Source organism: Dicentrarchus labrax, unplaced genomic scaffold, assembly GCF_905237075.1.
Source record: "Dicentrarchus labrax unplaced genomic scaffold, dlabrax2021, whole genome shotgun sequence".
Classification (NCBI taxonomy): domain Eukaryota; kingdom Metazoa; phylum Chordata; class Actinopteri; family Moronidae; genus Dicentrarchus; species Dicentrarchus labrax.
This window is the reverse complement of record NW_026136711.1, coordinates 549014-568302: the sequence shown is the minus strand read 5'-3', so window position 1 is coordinate 568302 and position 19289 is coordinate 549014. Positions and strand designations below refer to the sequence as shown.

At 40.7% G+C, this 19289-nt stretch overlaps 1 protein-coding gene and 1 pseudogene across 2 annotated transcripts in view; one reads left to right on the top strand and one right to left on the bottom strand.

Moving 5' to 3' along the window:
• The window catches only part of LOC127372007 (nuclear factor 7, ovary-like), a 423840-nt pseudogene that overhangs the window by 84614 nt on the left and 319937 nt on the right, over positions 1–19289 (bottom strand).
• The window catches only part of LOC127371986 (metabotropic glutamate receptor 7), a 231587-nt gene continuing 217826 nt past the window's right edge, over positions 5529–19289 (top strand). Inside the window, exon 1 of one of the 2 annotated variants that reach the window (XM_051415292.1) lies at positions 5529–7126. In XM_051415292.1, coding sequence (XP_051271252.1) covers positions 6614–7126 — 513 coding nt within the window. In that variant the 5' untranslated portion in view covers positions 5529–6613. The remainder of the gene's footprint in view (positions 7127–19289) is intronic. The other variant, XM_051415291.1, reaches the window with a different exon arrangement.

Below are 19289 nucleotides of genomic sequence, written 5' to 3'. Positions count from 1 at the left end.
ATAATAATAGTAATATATCTATATAAATATAGATATATAGACTATGTAATGACTTGTAAAAAACTTTTTTCCTTTGGTAAGTTATTATGCAATAAGTGGGATAATGCCCCTTAAAGGGGTGAATAGTTTTACTATTGTATATTTTATTGTGTTCATGTAGTTGTTTTTCATTCCTGCAGTAATATGATGATGGTGATGTTTTAGTAAATGTATAGTATTATATATTAACTTTCTATTGTATGTCAGAAAAACCATAGACTATAAAACAAACTATAATAATACTATATAAAAAAATATAACTTCAGTATAAGATCACCAACTCAACAGTATTCATTTATTATTATTATTATTATATAATATAGTCATTTTCTATAGTGTATTGTTTGTGGTATTCATATAGTCATTCTTTAAAGTGGTACTATAGTGTTTATAGTCTGTACATTATTCCAGGAAGAGGGGGGGCAGCTCATTGTTTCCTGCCTTTCTTGTAAATATACGTCGTACCTTTAGAGAAGCTCCAGAAATGAACTAAGAAATCAGAAACTTTGAACAAGTCATTGAATGCAGCAGGTCCTGTAAAACCTGTTGAACTTCCCATCATCCCTCAGTTTCCTCACTCCTCGCCGACAGTGATGGTTGGTCGTCTCACAGCCGGGCCGATTTTCTCCACAACCTGACTGGAAAGAGGCTGTGGTGATGTGGGCGGGGCCAGGGGAGTGGGAGTGGCCTGGGATCCTGGTAGGCAATAACACAGGGTAGTTTGGAGAGCTGTCATATCGTCCATCTTTGTCAAAACTCACAGCGAGAGGACGAAGCGGTGTCCACAAGCACTCTGCGCTGCCCCTCAGCAGGCTTCAGTTATTGGGGCTTACAGAGGCGGGTCAGACAGGACGGAGTGATCAATAAGGATGTTTCTGAAGAGTGAATCATGTAACGTCTGAGAATACAGAGAGAAGGGGCAGAACAGATCCACTTTAATCTCAGTCTGCTCACTGAGGGGACATTATTTTTCATTTAGTCGACTCTAATCCTTAAAGCCAGCAGAGTCTAAACATAACAAATGACTGAATAACGTCTCTATATATTCATATTTCTTTCTCCTTCATGATTAAAATAAAACAAAGTGAAAATAATTACATTTTAACTCCTGCTAACTCTCCTGTGTTTGATCACAGCGATCTGGATTATTTCTTATCAATGAAAGGTCAACGCGGCTCCTCACTGAGGACGCTAATTTAATGCATAACTTCAGTCTGAATAAAGAGCGCTCGCTACGTGATTAGGTAGCTGTTACTTGATCAGTTGGCTGACATTTAAAAACACGTAAAATGAAAAATAACCCTAATTAATCACCGAAACACGTCTGCAGGCGGCGGCGCTCCTGGTTGTAATCAGACTGCTGCAGTGGATCTCATCTGAGAGCGCCCACTGCTCCTGAACGCCTCACAGCCTTCCCTACAGCGAGGTGGAACGACACTGAAGTACACGTATGTTTAAACAGATGGAGCAGTACACAGAGTACTAATACTCTTCAGTGCAAGTACACAGAGTACTACTACGGTGAACAGGCAGATGACAGGAACTGGTATTGAGATGAGGTTCTAACTGGCAACCACCAGGAAACAGGGGTTGCCATCAGTTCTCCATTTTATTCATCCAAACAATGATCTCAGTGCTCTTGCTATGGTGATTGTCACGGCTCTAAACAAAGAGCAAATCTTTACCCTCCGGACAATAAACCCAGTCTATAAAGCATGTTAAAGTATCATTAATACAACAAAGACACTTGCCAACCACATACAAACACTCATCGAGGTTATAACAAAGAGGAGGTTCTGTCTGTTTAAGGATAGATCCCCGAAGGTTCTGTCCATACAGAGTGAAGACAGCAGTCTGTATGTGTGGGACGATGGAAGAGGGTTGAACTTCAGAGTTGACCTTTTTACTTGAAGTACACTTTGAACTTTAAGCTCACTTTTCAAAACTTAGACGAGAGTCAAACGTTAATGTTTACAGAGGAAAGGCAGTTTTATTTAGTCGTTACTGCGCACAGTGAACCAAAGTCCAACGATGCTTGTCCAAACTGTACATGAAGAAACAGAACGTCAATGAGGAGGAGCCAAAACCAGCAAGAGAACACCTCAGTCCTTTATTCCCTGCAGTCAGACTGTCCTCCGTCAGCATCAGATGCTGCATTCAGTCCCGGTCTGGACCTGCTGTTCACTGGGAGCTCCCAGTCCAACACAGTCAGCTGATAGATCCACTACAGCTGCTGGACTGGGGGGAAGTAACACACAGCGCTGTTAGCTACAGCGACAGGTCCCTCCCTGACTGCCTGCTCTTACCGTAAAGGAAGCACCTCTCTGAACTGATTTTGAAGTTAAAAATAAGACAAAAGAAGTGTCTCAGGAGGTAGAGCAGGTTGTCCTCTAATCAGAAGGTTGTTGGTTCTATCCCCGGCTCCTCCTGCTACATGTTGAAGTGTCTTTGAGCAAGATACTGAACCCTATGATAACTATATACTGTATAACTACTACTATAGTCCATTTACCATTAACTAATAGAAATGAAGTAAATGAGACTTTCTGTTGAGAGCGCCCGGTGCAGACAGCTGCAGGAGATCAGACTCAGTTTAGCTTCAATAAGCTGATCCAACTTCATGCTGAATGAATGAGTGAGAGTTCACTACATCACCATGGCGATGCTTCCTCCTCGGACAGGAAGGTGTTTGCAGGGTGACAGGTGCTGCGATGGACCGCAGGCCGGCGACTCCTTCAAGGACACTCTGACAGGAAGTGTGAGATTTGATGGTTGTTGGTATCAAACACGCGGCCTGTCACTGTGGACCTGCTCCTGTAATTACTGGGGCCGCTCTGCTCTCCGGCGGCAGCGACTGTTCACTGAGGGGTTCATTATATCCCGTCTGATAGCTGAGTGAAATCCAATAACAGCACAATCCAATTGCTAAGTAATGTGTTAACAAATCTGCACTCGGAGCATTTTCCTACAGAATCAAAGAAGAAATGTTTTCTCCGAGGTTTGACAGAAACAAATATGTGTCATTTATCAAATGTGTTTTGGCTCAGCGAGTGTCCTTGAGCGCTGAACCTGCTGTGGGGGGGCCATCAGCCTAAAAAATATAAATGGAAGAATGGAGGGCTGTCTTGTTTTTGTAACGTTACAGAGGCTCATTCTTCATTTCCTCGAAGGTCGTCTTTACATCTCTCCGCCCAATGAAAGCGCCCAGCGGACGGGAAGACACAGAGGAGGCGACACGGATTCACACGTCATGATAGGACTCATCGCTGCACGTGGACATATTTCACTGCACACATCAGAAAGCTGCTCCCTGTTGCACCAACGCTTCCATGCTGGGGGGCGTTGGGTACGTGTCTCAGCTTTGTAGTTATTACCAATGTATGTAATTCCCACACTGACCTCAGGATGCGGAGATAGTCATTATACATTTATATCATTACAGTGTCGTTAGCGGAGACTCGTGGGGACCCACAGGACCTGCTTTCATTACGAGGTCTTGAGGTCAGAGGTCAATGGATCCCTTTGAAAATAACAATGCCAGTTTTAACGTCACCAAAATTTGAATGAGTACTTATATATGTACATTATAGAAGTAATAATAACTATCTGTATATGTGTATTGTATATTTATCTTAACAAAGAGACTAAAAGAAAATATCAGTTTTATCTTTGTTGTTTTATTTCATTTATTTAGTCTCATAGTTGAAGGAAGTGCACAGAATAAGAGGAATCTTTCTCTCTATTCGTACAAACGAGTGTTTAAATCACAAAAATAATAAATATGTAAATATGCTGAATACTTATGAAACCATGAAAGGATTGCAATACAAATATTTATTATATTATTATATTAATGATAAGTAAAAGACTATTTGAAGACATTTAGACTGACGGTGACCTCTCCTTCAACCTCTCCCTCCCAGCGGCTGCGTTCCTCCTGAGGGCGGCTGATGAAGGGAGACACCGCTGCTACGGTTAGTTCATCCATCAATCAGTTGTTAACTGACTGATTAATCACCAACCAACTATTTTGACAATCAATTCATTGTTTTGAGTCATTTTTAAGAGAAACAATGTTTTCTGATTTCTTCAGTCCTCTTCAGGACATTTGAGGACGTCACTGATTCATTTTTAAATCAGTTAGTTTATGTGGACAAAAGCATGTGTCACATTTTGTCTTACTGGATAAAACAATTAGAGCATATATACATTTTAAATTTAATTGTGTTTTATTTGTAGAGCTCCAATTCATAACAGAAGTTATCTCAGGACACTTTTCAAATAGAGCAGGTCTAGACCCAACTCCTTATAAGTCTGCTGTCGTCAAACTGTCCTGTCTGTCTCAGGTTGTGTTCACTGGGAATATATTCTCTCCATAAAATATGATCACCCAAATCACTGATAAGGTTTGTGTGTTTGTACACAAAGCTAGCCATGCTGTTAGCTAGCTAGCTAACTAATGAATCTTCGCTCTGTGTCACTGACAGTTGCAGAATGATTGACGGGTGAGTATCAGGATATTATTGGTTGGAATCAGTTAGTTCATGCTGACGTAAGCACGCGTCACAATAATTGGATTCTGATATAAAAACAGTTTGCGGACATTGTTCAATAAATATTTTACAGTAGACGTTGTTGTCGGTCTCTCTGTTAGCTGGTCTGTAAAACACTGAAGACTCCTGTGGAAATGTTTTCATGTAATTGTTCATTAATAACCATTTTGATCTCATGTTGTTTTCCAACCACTTCCACCTTGTTGGCGTTCTGTCTCCTCTCACCTGTTACTGTGTTGTTTCTCTACCTTCGTATTAATATATATTTTATATATATTATATGTATCACATATAGTCTGCACTGAGAGTCTTTAGGAGGAGCTGCTCTCTGTGCGGCTGCGTTCCAACACTGTGGGGACGCTCCCTTCCTTCAGCTCCTCCTCCGTTCTGTCACATCTGTCGTCTCACATGAAATAGAATCTGAAATCAATAATCAATAAATCTTCAAGGTTCAAGGTTGTTTGTGGTTGTACAACTCAAGGATGCACAATGTATGTGTATAATATATTATATAAATATATATTTAATAATATATTATACATTTATTTTATATTTATTAAATATATATTTAATAAAATAAATTAATATGAAACAGCTTTTTGTCTCAACTCTCCTGTTTGTCCCAATACTAATGATAATAACAAAAACAATCATAATCCTAACGATAACTATAACAATAATAATAATAATTAATAATAATAATAATAACAACAGTTGTTTTGCTGTATAGTCCTAAACCCAGAAATGAATGAATGAATTTAATCAAAAAATAATAATAAATCAATTAAGTGTTTTATTATTATTTTTATTATCAGTATAAAATGTGTCCATAACTGCTGTTTACATTAGTTTCATTTTTAACACGTTATTTATTTACTATTAACATTTATAAACTGAGTTGTCATTTTAACTTAAAGGATCTGTTTTTATCACATTGGCAGGAATTGTCTTCCATAGAGTTCAATATGTGAGTCAGAAACCTTCAACCTCCTGAACCAGTTCTAACAAATAAAAGTCATTAGTGTGTGTGTGTGTGTGTGTGTGTGTGTGTGTGTGTGTGTGTGTGTGTGTGTGTGTGTGTGTGTGTGTGTGTGTGTGTGTGTGTGTGTGTGTGTGTGTGTGTGTGTGTGTGTGTGTAGGGGGGGCACTCATTCATATTAACAGCAGTGGTCTATAAAGCTCAGTGTGGTTGTGCGCATTGTTCTGGCAGCGGGAACCTCACACTCATAATTACACGGACGCGCGTGGGTGGAGTGTGCGCGGGTGCGTGTGCGCACGACGAGAGAGAGAGAGAGAGAGAGAGAGAGAGAGAGAGAGAGAGAGAGAGAGAGACTCCACTTTCTGCTCCTTCCTGCCGCGCAGCAGCATCTGGTTCAGACGCCGTGGATCCGGACTACAGGGGGGGCGGGATGAGGAGTTGGATCGGCTCTCAGTACAGTTGTGTTTAATACCGCCTTCCTCCTCCTCCTCCACTTTCTCCTCTTCCTCCTCATCGCACCTTGAGTCCAGGCTGGGGGAGCACATTGATTATTGATCTGATTGGATATTGGTATGACATCAGCGCGGAACGTGGGCTGTGTTCTCCAGAGGCGGAATACCGGGAGAGCCTGCCGGAGTTAACGGCCCGATGCTGGCTCTCTTTCTCTCTTTCTCTCTCTCTTTCTCTCTTTCTTTCTCCTCCTCTCTCCTCTCGGAATGGGGGCTCGAGCAACAAGCGACCGCGGCTGCGTGCGGCAGCAGCGGCAGCGGCAGCGGCAGCAGCGGCTCTGCGCACACCGGAGCGGGATAACGCGCTCGTGAGTCAGTCGGTGTGGATGTTTGTAACGGCAGCACCTAACCCGGGATTACAGTAGACCTCCTTCCTCTTCCTCTGCCTGCTGGATCCGGAGAACTCTCCTGAAAAAGAAGAAAAAGAAAAAGTGCTTTTGCGCCTCGCAGCGGTCCTCCGGTTCTCCTCCGGTTGTCCGGTCCTCCGGTCCTGGTCTGTGGCGGAGCCGCTCTCTGGTGGAACTGGTCTGATCATGGGCAGACACTCGGGTCACCTGCCCGAGCTCAAACCGGGTCTTACATTCCGGGTGTTGTGGATCCTTCAGGCGTTCCTGGACCTGGCCGGCTCTCAGGAGATTTACGCGCCGCACTCGATCCGGGTGGAGGGCGACGTGACGCTGGGGGGGCTGTTCCCCGTCCACGCCAGGGGGGTCCCGGGGATGCCGTGCGGGGACATCAAGAAGGAGAACGGCATCCACCGGCTGGAGGCGATGATGTACGCGCTGGACCAGATCAACGGGGACGAGGAGCTGTTGCCCAACGTCACCCTGGGCGCGCGGATCCTGGACACCTGCTCCCGGGACACGTACGCGCTCGAGCAGTCGCTGACGTTCGTGCAGGCTCTGATCCAGAAGGACACGTCGGACGTCCGGTGCACCAACGGGGAGCCGCCGGTGTTCGTGAAGCCCGAGAAAGTTGTGGGAGTGATCGGAGCGTCGGCGAGCTCCGTGTCCATCATGGTGGCCAACATCCTGCGCCTCTTCCAGGTATGCCCCCCCCCTTTAAGGAAATCCCGCTCAGAGTCGTGACTCCATCAGTCTTCAGTTTGTTTGAGTTCTGGAGAAAATCCTCAGGTTCGATTCATGTTGAGACTGATCAGTCTTAAAGCTCCCCTCAATACATTATCAATACGTTATCAATACGTTATCAATACGTTATCAATACATTATCAATACGTTATCAATACATTATATTATTATACAGCTAACAGCTCATATGCAGATTTAAAATGTGTTCACAGAATCTGAAGAAAGTCACTTCAGTGAATCTTCTTTATACAAATGTTACCAGTTAAGTTGAATCTACATTAAATTGTTAATAATAAATAAATAAATAAAAACGATTTAAAATAAATCAATCATCAAAATGGTTGTAAATGAATTTTGGGGCTTCAGTTTCTGTGATTAAATAAAGTCGACTTAAAGAAAATGAGTCAGTGGAACAAACTGAGTGTGTTGGAGAAACATCTGAGTTCACTATTTGAATTATTGGTGATTTAATTAATGGTCTGTTCTGACTGGAGGAGGAGCTTTAAGGAGGTTGGTAAGGACGTCAGGATCAGCAGGTGCATTAGAGCGGAGGTCAGTTAGTGGACTGTATGCGTTGCTTTGGAATATTTGATCACAGTGTTTGTGAGATGGAACAACAGGGAAGGAAACAGTGGCTGCTTTCACTGAGTGTAGTTTATAGTTTGCTCTCCTCAGATCGGGGCTCTGATGGTCGATGTGGTGACCGTTACAGACTAGATCTCTCAGACCTGGACACAGCTGGTTCAGCTCCTGTCTCTCCTGTGAGAGAGTTCAGACCAGTTTGAGGTTCGTTTGGTGTTTCAGGGTCTAAAAGTGACGTTACAGGATGATTCAGAGGCTCTTCTGTGCTGCTTGGATTCTGGATTCCTGAGATCTGAGTTGCGTTTGTTCCTATTTATTAACTGACCGGTTTAAATGTTTGGATTTAGTTCAAAGTGAAGTTCAAGTTAATACTCTTGTTTCCTTACATCCGTTAAAATCAAGAAGGTCTCGTGACCTCCTGTGGAGCTTTGGGGACCATAGTGGAGGGTTGGGAACCACAGCTCTAAGCCTGGTCGTGGTTTTACAGGGAAAATATGTTCTCGGTCCACACACACACACACACACACACACACACACACACACACACACACACACACACACAGAGGAGATTTATAATAAATATAAAATAAATACATTGAAAACTGAAAAGACTTCTGCATAAAGAGAGAGAGGGAGGGAGGGAGATGGGAGAGAGGGAGGGGTGGTGCTGAAAGAACAGCTCCTCTGCTGGTCCTTGAACACATCATCCTCGTTCAGCTGAAACCTTCACAGCTCTTAATGTGTCTTAATTAGATGGTTTTAATTGAAGACTCCTCGTGTTATCTGTTATCTGTTGTTCTTATTCTGTTAAAGGTCTTCAGCACCACAACATGCAGCCTTCAACACTAACTTAAATCTTATCTGAGTGAGAAAACCACCGGTACAGACACTTTATTTCACCTTCATTTGGTCCAATTTTACACTATTCATTACAAAAATGCTGTTTTTTGTAGTAACTCTATCTACACGTACCCCGGGTCTATTTAATATGAAAGGTTGCGACTCAGAGTATTGAAATACTACAGTAGTTATTGTGGCTCCATCTTTACTGTCCACCTGTTAGCTCTGCTGAAGCTAACACCGAGCTAACATCTCCACCTGTGTGCTGGTAATGCTTCAGTCTTAAAAAGAGATGAAACTGAAGCAGTTACCGGCCGGTATCGACAATGAAACCACAGTTACTAATCAGAAGGTTGGTGGTTTGATCCCCAGCTCCTCCGGCTGCATGTCAGAGTGCCCTTGAGCAAAATACTCAGATTAAAATTCAGACAAATGTTTTTGACAGTGAATTTGAATGAGGACATTAATTTAAGCACACACATTCAAAGTGCTGCAATGACAGAAACACATTCAGGAGATTTTAGTCAAACAGTTGAAAACAAAGTGTGAAGATAAAATGTAGGACACATGGTTGCTAAAAGCAAAGTTAATTAATTGAATTAATTAAAATAAAACCATGAATCATTCATCTCTCCCATCAATTACCACTGCAGCACATCAACAAACAGTAAATAAGAGCCTGTGTGTGAATGTGTGAACGGGTGAATGTAAAGAGCTGTATAAGTTCAGTCTGTTTACACATGTGACTGCAGTCCTGTGACAGCTCACATGGAATGAAGGTTTCAAGAACCAGAACTAAAAGGGTTCCTCCTGGTCCACACTTCTGTTCCCAGTAGTTCCTGTTTGGAGCCACGATTGAGTGTTTTTGATCCATTCATTCGACCTCCACTTACTATCTTTAGGACTTGACCTCTGCTTACTATCTCAAATGAATCAAGATATTAGGTGTGAAATGTTTCTCATCTGCAGAGAAAGAAGTTCCAGTGTAGAACCTAATGTGAAGAACAACTCTGATTATTCCAGAAGAGATCTTTTCCTGTAGTGAACCAATCCTGGAGAGCCATATAATAACGTATAATCTGGGTGTGTTTGACCACTGCTGCTGTATTTTTGGTGTCATGAGGATATTTAAACACTATTACAGCAAATGTGAAACTTATTTTAAATAACATTTCAGTGATCTCGTAGCTAAATGCTGCAGTATTTTGATAATATTTTATATTTCTGTTGACCTCCCACATTGCAGAATTAGTGTGGCCCAGATACAAGCAGGGCTTCCGGCTCTATTCTGGTGCTGTGCTGGACCACAATACCAGATCTGGATCTCCAGACCAGTTCTGCTCTATGTGTTAAAGTCTTGTGTTAATGTTGTTGTCCTGTTTGTTTCAGCTTTATCTTCCTTCAAGTGACCATCAGTTGATTCACGGAGGATATATTGATCATGCTGTCCTCCCTTTAAGTGCTTAAGATATATTTTCCTTTTATTCTGAGCTGTAGCTTAGTAACTTTCAAAGCTTTTCAGAGCTTTGGCTCTCAGTGGCTGAAAGCTGATTTTGAAAAGAGTTTAATGGCCGTCGAGCTCGGCAGAGTCTGAAAAGCAGCTTCTCACCCAGAGAGAGAGCTGGAGGATGCTGGCCCTTGTGCGACCTCGAGTCGCGTGAAAATAAATGAAAATACATTTTAATATCAGGGTTTATTGATAAATGACTCTGAAGTGTTGTTCACAATAAAAGCCCCTCTGGAAAACAAATATTTCTGTTTGAATTCGTCCTTACAGAGCAGCTTTCTGAAGGTAAATGGGTCAGCTGTTGAGGAGGACGCGAGGGAGGTGGGAGGGAGGCGGGATCCACCAGTAGGCTGAAGCTGGTGGAAATGGGGTTGTAATTATTTCCCTGGTGATAGAAAAGTCATCTGTTCCACAGCTGTTTTCACTTCATTACCCCCTGATGTTCCTAAGTGGCCTGGTTGGCACCACAAACACATTAAGGCTTCACCCTGTGGACCCCCCCCAGTGGATCCTGGGTCAGGTCAGAGCCAGAAAAAGATTTTTACAGGAGGGCAGCGGGGCGGCAGTAAACAGGGGCGATCTGTTTCCCTCCTTGTTATCAGAGATGTGGCATATTTTCAAAATATTACAGTGAATAAAATCATCAGGATATTCATCAAACTCTGGAAATACAGTAACAATCAATCAATCAATCAATCTTCATTCATAAAGCAACTTTCAGACAAATAAAATGCAGTTCTACAAGCGTTTTACAAGCAACTGATGAAACAGATTTTAGAGCCAAAATAACAAAAAAGTTAAGATAAGACGACAATAAAAGACGAATAAAGATAATAAACAAAATAAAAAATAAAATATTAGATGTTAGTTTATATATTATATATATTAGATTAGTGATTATAGTAAAACTGTAAAATATCTTGGGGGACTTTGGGGGACTTTGGGGGACCAGCTCCAAGAGGAAAGCCAGCTGGGAATCAAACCCGGAACATGAACCCTGAAATGTTAGTTTGTGAGTTTTCTGTTAGAAATGTACAGTTTGGGTCTCCGGCACTTAGCAACTGACAGATGTTAACTTGCATATGTTGGACAATTAGCATAATCTGCATATTTAGCATTAATTAGCATAATCAGCTACAATTACAATGATTCAGCAGCTGCTTGGCTGATTTGGACAATATAGGAATGATTCTGGTGGTTCTGAGGATGCTGGATCCGTTTCTGACTGAAATACAAAATGGCCGTTTAAAGCCAGAAGAGGTCACATTCCACCTCATAACTTATGGAACGGAAATAACTTATAATGTTTGGATTATTGTGTTCATAAATATCAACAAACATTTCTATTATTATAACAGTATTACGTTATTGGAGGTAACGAATGATAAAACATTTACAGCTGAAACAAACCGACTGAAAGAAAATGGAACCATTTTAATAATCCATTTATTATTGTTATTTATTGTTTCAGCTAAACTGTGAAACATTTTCTGATTCCAGCTGTTGTTCTTTGTCATTTATGTTACACATGTTCGACTTTTGACCAAAACAACGATTTAATATCCTCTGACATTTTATAGACTAAACAATTAATGATTAATCAATAATGAGGATAGCAGCCGGTGTACCTGCTCACCTGAATTCTCATTACCTGTCTCTCTCTCTCTCTCTCTCTCTCTCTCTCTCTCTCTCTCTCTCTCTAGGTGTGCTTCATTAGCCGCCTCACTCAGAACAGGTGCACACGGGGTCATTAAATCCACCCGCTGCATTACGGAGCGCACTCCCGTCGTTAGCCGTACGTTGTAGCGAGCAGGAGAGCAAAATGGAAATGTGTGATGAAAACAGAACAGTTTTTATGAGCGGTGCTGTTGTTGTCTTTAATTGTACCGGCCTTCCATATGTGCCAGATGATTAGAGCGGTAGGAGGGTTTGGTTGGATTCGTTTGGTGGTGCTAATGAGAGGTAATGGGCGGGATGTAGGCTCCAGCCCATTAGATACATACACTCCACCATATGTGACAATATTAATGTTGGGAACAGGTGCCCACTGCTTATTTCACAGGAATCACAATCATGAGTTGCACATTACAGAAACACATCACATGATTGGAGAATTAAAGATGCAAAGCAAAAATAAAAACTGCAGCTGACAGCTGTTTTAATACATGTCGCACACGTCTGGATAACATAACGTAATGTTGAAATACAGTTCATGAAAATACATTTCTAAGATTGTTTATACACCACAAACATATAAATCATTTTTTAAAACTCCACTGTAATATTGAAATATTCTCAACCCTTGATATGCTCTGTGCTAGGCTTATGTTTGTTGAAAAGTCAACCACATTTTGAAGATGGTTAAAATATAAAAGAGACACAGATTAGCCTAGCACATAGCATATCTAGGTACAGGAAAGTAGCGAGGTTTGCTCAACTGTGATTGGAGCACAGAGTAAAAGGGGGCGGGGGTTCAGAAGGATTGATTTTCAGCTGCTTTTCTTCCATTTTACAGACACAAAACCTCAATGTGGTCCTTTAATAAATCAAGACCAATGTCATTTCACTGTTTAGTGCCTAAAAACGACCACAAATCCCTATATAATGCACTACAGAGGAAAATATATGGATGTCGTGATTAATAGCATCTGTAAACTCATAAGTTTGTGTAGGTGACTAATAGTTACTAGTTATGATCATTTAGATCATACAGGGTGTTTCTGTCTCCTGGGCATTTTTATAAAAATTAAGAAAAACAATTGGATTTACTGACTCTGTCGATGGTCGAACCTGAGTGAATCAGCAGTGACTCATGTTCACTCGCTGAAGTTTACTTTACAGGAAGTGAGACTGATGAGAATGCCACCAGCATGGGAGTCCCAGTTGCTTGAACAGGCCTCAGTCGCAGTATTTAAAGCGTGTGCCGAGGAGATTCTCCATTCAAACCAAAACAAATCAGCCGGCGTAGCTGCTACTCCAGAAAATCCAGGAACACCTTCCTCTCTGCGATTATGCTGTTTAAAGCACTAAATATCAGACCTGGGTCACACATTCTTTACATAATTCTGCATGAAATACGACTGGTTGGTCCGTCAGCATGAATACTGAGCACCGAGTTTAGCCTATTAAAAATGAATCGGTACAAGTTTTGGTGACTGTCAGGCGTAATGGTTTCTGTCACCGTTGGCTCTGAATCCCTGCTGAGGTGTTCTGTGTGGGTTTCCTCTCAGTTTCCTCCCTCAGGCCTGAACAGCAGGCAGGTCGGGTGGAAAGTGTCTGTGTCAGACTGTACGATATCAGTGTGAGGCTGATATCTTCCATCTACACCACTCCAATGTTTTTAAATGAATAAAAAAGCTTTAAACTCTGAACAACCTCAAACACTGCAGGAGCAGCCCTTCTAGAAACAAGACAAATATTCTTAAATATTATCACTTTTTTTTTTGTATTGGGCAAAAACTAATTTTATTAAGACAAAGTCTTGTTTTACTACAGAATACCTTAAATAACCAGCTAAAAAATCTACATCAATCATTAGCTAGCCAGTTAGCACGTGTTGATCAGTTACATTCATTAACGCAACGTATTTGCTGCAAATGAGTTGTACACTTAGTTTCTTAGTGAGCTTTACCATTTTGGATTGACAACCTCTCACGATTGTCAGCTTCGCTCTCCTACTGCTGGAAATCAGTGCAACGGGGCCCAAAGCCACCCGTGTGAACTGGATTTATCTCACGCTGTGAATGTGGACATTCCTTCCAGACAAATCTGCTAACTCCATTTCACGCAGTATCACCACAGCGCCGACTGTGAGTAAAGGCGCCGCCACTTTCTGGGATTTTATTTTGGGACACCACACAAATACCTCTTGGATGCACTTTTTTTCTGACCTATATTCATTGAAGTGCCACAACCAGAGTGCTGACTCATTAAAACTACACTTGTGTTGGTTGTAGATTTCCCCACCTTGTGTCTTATCTTTTATTACTTTTCAAGCACTTCCAGGTGGGACTGCAGAGAAAAGATAAAATCAGACGGGAGGCAATCAGTAACATTTTTCAGGTCATGATGTTTCAAAACAATTTGGGCAGCTGTGATTGGTAAAGACAACCTGTGTTTCTGGTAACTTGCTCAGCAGAGCAGCTTTCATCGCACAGGAAGCATCTGTTTCCAGAGAGTTTGAAAGGATTTTTGATCTAAGCTCACTTTGTTGCCTGTTGCTGGGAGAATGGCCCCCTGCACTACTGATAACAAAATACTATTAAAGTGAAACAGAAAGCAGAGTGCTGTTTGCTATTTCCTGTACAAACAGAGCTATGGATGGACCCGTTGCACTGAAGTCGGCCAGAGACTGGTTTGGGGCAAATTCTGCACACAGCCTCAGTGCAGCATGGGAAACTACTGCATATGGCACCACTTCTTGTTTCGAGTCCAACATACAAGAAGTTGTTACTTTATAGCTTGGGGATTTTTTGATGTATCAAATATATTTAAAGAACTTTTAATCAGGAGGGTCAACAGAAAGAAAATTCCAGGTGGAATGGGCGTGGCCTACACCACAAGAGGCAGCTCAATTCAGGAACAACATGGATATTATATATATACAAGCCTTTTGAATGTGCAGTTGGATATGTGGGAGTTATGGGCCAAAACGTGTTAATGTTTATTATAACACCAACTGCTGGTGGAAAATGTAGAAAATAATATCAAACATAGTTCTAGAGTGTATACACTGTTTAATGATTATAGATTATTGATTGAATCAGCTACATATGGAACATAGTTTTACTGTTTAAATGTTACAGATGATAGCTTTAATTTGAGTTATTGTTGTTTATCTGGAGCAGCTTTCACTTGTTCATTCCCTGAGCTTCACAATTACACAACTTAACATATAGAACATAGCTCTAGTGTTTATAGACATTAATACAAAAATGTTACAGATTCTAGCTGTAAAAGTCTTAAAACAAACTGTGTGAACTGTGCATAAACCCTGGAGGGAGCAGCAGCAGAGAAACACCTCCCACTTAGGTTTTTCTCCCTCCTCTCTTCCCATTTCCGACCCTCCATCCTCTCGCCGCCACCTTGCAAAGCTGCAACTCTCACATTCTATTAATCCAACACCCAGGAGAGGCTGGTTGCACTCTCGTCTGCTTCTCTCCTTGTTTCGGGGCGTCTTTGTGTTGTGTCTCAGCCTGTCACAGCTGCTCGGGAAGCCTCTTTCTCCTCGCTGTCTTTGCTAAGTATAAAAGAATAGCTGCGGTAGTCTTAGTCAGCCCTCTGAGACGCACACAGCCACACAGGCTCATCTATTACCGGCAGAGAAGCTCCGTGAGCCCCGGACACCATTCAGACTCTGTTTCCTGTGTTAGTTGGTGCAGTCTTAGATTAAAAAGCCTTGTTTCAGCTTGTTGATAGTGATTTCACATCAATGCAGGTTTGGGCTCAGATCTATTTAGTTCAGTGGTTTTAAGTGGTTTTTCATTCTTGGTCTTAAATTGAGCAAATTAACTGTCACCAAAGGACAGACTTCTTTAAACCGAGTTAAACTCAATACTTGTTTCTGTCTTTTTTCATCAAACACATATTATATCTCTGTCTGTGGATTTGGACAATTCATTGTTTGTACAAACACAAAACACAACCACATTGTGAAGATGGTTAAAATTTAACAGAGATAACTTATAAATACTAATTTAAATACTAGATAACTAGCTAGCTAATCTACATCAGTTGTTACCTAGACAGTTCCATCTGTGGTTAGATAACAATTCATGTAGATTAGCTAGATAGTTCCTTAGTGGTTTGCTAACATTTGCTAACGGTATCAATGAACATTAACATGTATCATTATACAACAAAAGGGTTGTGTAATGAAATTAAAGTGTGTAGTTCCTTCATGCTACACAAATAGAAACACATCATCACATTGATAGAATAACATAATCAATATATACCGTTATTTCTATCCATATATAGAGGAAATAATTCTGCAGGTCGTCTTTTGAATGTGCGTCTGATTGAATGCAGTATCAAGATAGAGATCATAATATAGTTTCATCCGCACATAAAAACAATGTCCACCCACGTCGACTGCATTTGTGCAGAGGTCAGTACCTAATAAAAGTGGTCCAAGGAAGGAAAATAACCAGAGACAGGGTTATGGGCCCAGTGCTCATAATGCCGGTCAGTGTCTGTTTATTAGTTTTCACTTTTTATTGTAACTATTTATTGTGTATCTTTTTCTGCAAAAGTTGAAACTTGTGTTAAAACCCACAATAACTATCTGCATGTTCAAACTACAGATTATAGATAGACAACGCTATGTTTGTGAAGTTTGTACCTTCACTGACTTACCTGCTAATGTGAACACTGAAATATTATTTACTGAGGTGATTAACTTACACTACACCTGTGCAGCCTGACAAACCCAATCAGCATCTCTCAGCAGTATGAATGGTCACATTAGTGTGAGTGGTGATCACTGAGGGCTGCTGCAGGTGATTTGTTGAGCGGATGATTCTGTGGCACACTGAGGAAAATACAGCAGTAAAACCAGCACTGTGGTATTTATGGTACATTATGTTTTCAAATAACTCTCAATCACAGATATAAAACAGTAGAGAGGTCACAAGTGTCCTACAAGTGGCTGTTGCTATGGATACCACTCAGTGCAAAGCATCGTGTGCCACTTAATTACAATTCAATGTACATTGGTTGTGTGGTGAAAACAACGCAGTAATATATCTCCTCTTGTTTTAACCAATGTTAGTCGTAGTGGATGAAGTATTTTACTGAATTAAAATACCTGTATATCAATGTTAGTATTAAATGGATTTAATGATTTTCTTACAGCATTAAGCAACGATATTGGTCCAACTTAATTTACTTACTAGGTTTGGGTCTGACTTAATTTCACACAGTAACTTTACACAAATAAATTAAGTCTACTCAACAAAATTGCTCAAATCTGAAAGAAAGGAATTCAGTCACATGGAAATAAGTTCCATGATTTAATTAAGTAAATTCAAAGATTAACTTTAAATAAAAGGAGGGTTGATTTCAATCATCTGAATTTTCTGAGTCCTGTCAAACAGACATAAAGGAATCATTTAATTAACATAATTAACACAATACATTAATTTCATACTAACATAATTCTAATTTTCTGATCAAACACTGGTTGAGTTTTTTGAGTGTGCAGAAGTGTGTGTGTGTGTGTGTGGGTGTGTGTGTGTTTGTATATCAAGTGTCCTTCTGAAGGATTTCAGGACATGTGGAGCAGCCGGGGCCAGACAGCTTTCCCTCAGACTTGTGGGTAAAGCTTTTTTTTTAGAGGGGAAGTGGTTTGATGTTTTTCCAGCTCAGTCAGTCAGCGAGTCAAGGACGGTTCAGAGAGACTCTCATGCTGCTGACCTGCTGCTCCACTGCAGGGAACTGGGATTGGCTGCAGAACTTTATTTTGGATTTCAGCAGTGAAACAGTTGCTGTTCATCTTTCAATATGTCTGCCCTGTTTTATATCACCGACATGTCAACAGCAGAGCACAATATCAGTGACCTTCACTGCAAGAAATCCATGATCAGATATCAATTTAAATATTCCCTTTAATATCAAATTCTCAGTTATATTTTACCCCTATTTAACAATGTATGAAAAAAAAGACCAAAAACTGCATTTATTTCTATTTTTATATCAGAATCCAATCATTGTGTCTTCCTGTAAAACTAAATGTGATGTGTGTTTACGTCAGCATGAACTAACTGATTTCAACCAATAATATCCTGATACTCACCCGTCAATCAGTCTTCAACTGTTAGTGACACAGAGCTCACTGATTACTGTACAAACACACAACTTTATTAACACTGTACAGACACACAACTTTATTAACACTGTACAAACACACAACTATATTAACACTGCACAAACACACAACTTTATTATCACTGTACAAACACAACTTTATTATCACTGTACAAACACAACTTAATTACTGTTTGTGGGCTTTTATTGGGGATTGTTGCTGATTTCATAGCTTTTCTACAAAAATATATATATTTTTAGATATTTGTATTTATTTTGTATAATTCATTCAAAATCAAAGGCAACTTGTTCCAGTAAAAATAAAATTGTTAGTAGTTTGGTGACATATGACTGAAGGTTTTGTGTCGGGGACTGCTGTGATCACCAGTCCCACAGAGTCCACTAATGCTGGACTGGGGGGACGTAGCACACAGCGCTATTGGCTACAGCGACAGGTCCCTCCCTAACTGCCTGTTCTCACAGGAAATACGTAGATATGAAGTAGCAGCTCTTTGATCCTGTTCCATGTGGACTTACGTATTAATGAATACACAACAGAGCTATTTTCCTTTCTTCCCACACAACAGTATCTGACCTTCTTGTATGTGTGATACTACCACCAGCTCACAATAAGATTTACAGCCAATAAAGCGTCTCCCTCCAACCTCTCTGAGAGAAGACATCTGTTTTCTTCAGCGTGTAAACATGAAGGCGATTTCCCAACACGTATGAACAACAGCGCTCTATTCTTTAGGTCTATTTTAACTTGCAGCAGTGCTTCCTCCTCCGCCCACTCTCAATCTGCCTGCTATTCGCCTTCGCTGTCACCGTTGTCACCACTTCCAAACGCTGCATACAGACCACAGCCTGCATACAAATCTTACATGTTTACACTCCCTCCCCCACTAAAGAAATAAAGTTAAATAATTTAAACCGCGCTATACGAACACAGCAGCGAGGAACAGGTGGTGAGAGATTTGACTCTCACATCGCTGATATGATGAGGTAAAGTGAGCCCGGCATCACTGTAAGCAGACAGAGCAGCCGTGTAATTACGGTGGGTGCACATTGATGCATGATTGCAGCTGAGGAGACAATAAACAGTTCTGAGTCTGGAATTAACCTGTATGAAAACAGTGTTATCATCACCTTTAAACAGAAAGATTATATCTCTTCAGGATTCAGTGTCTCCTGGTGGGAAGCGTCATTAAACAGGATGTGCAATGTGTTGAATTTTATTATCAATAAATCTTTCTAATGTCCATTTGTATGTTGCAGCTTGTCAAAATTAAACTGAATTATTATTATTCTTTTTCAGCACTTTATCTAATAACACATATTTATTTCACAAAGGTTTCCAGAGAGTTTTTATAATATATATAAGTA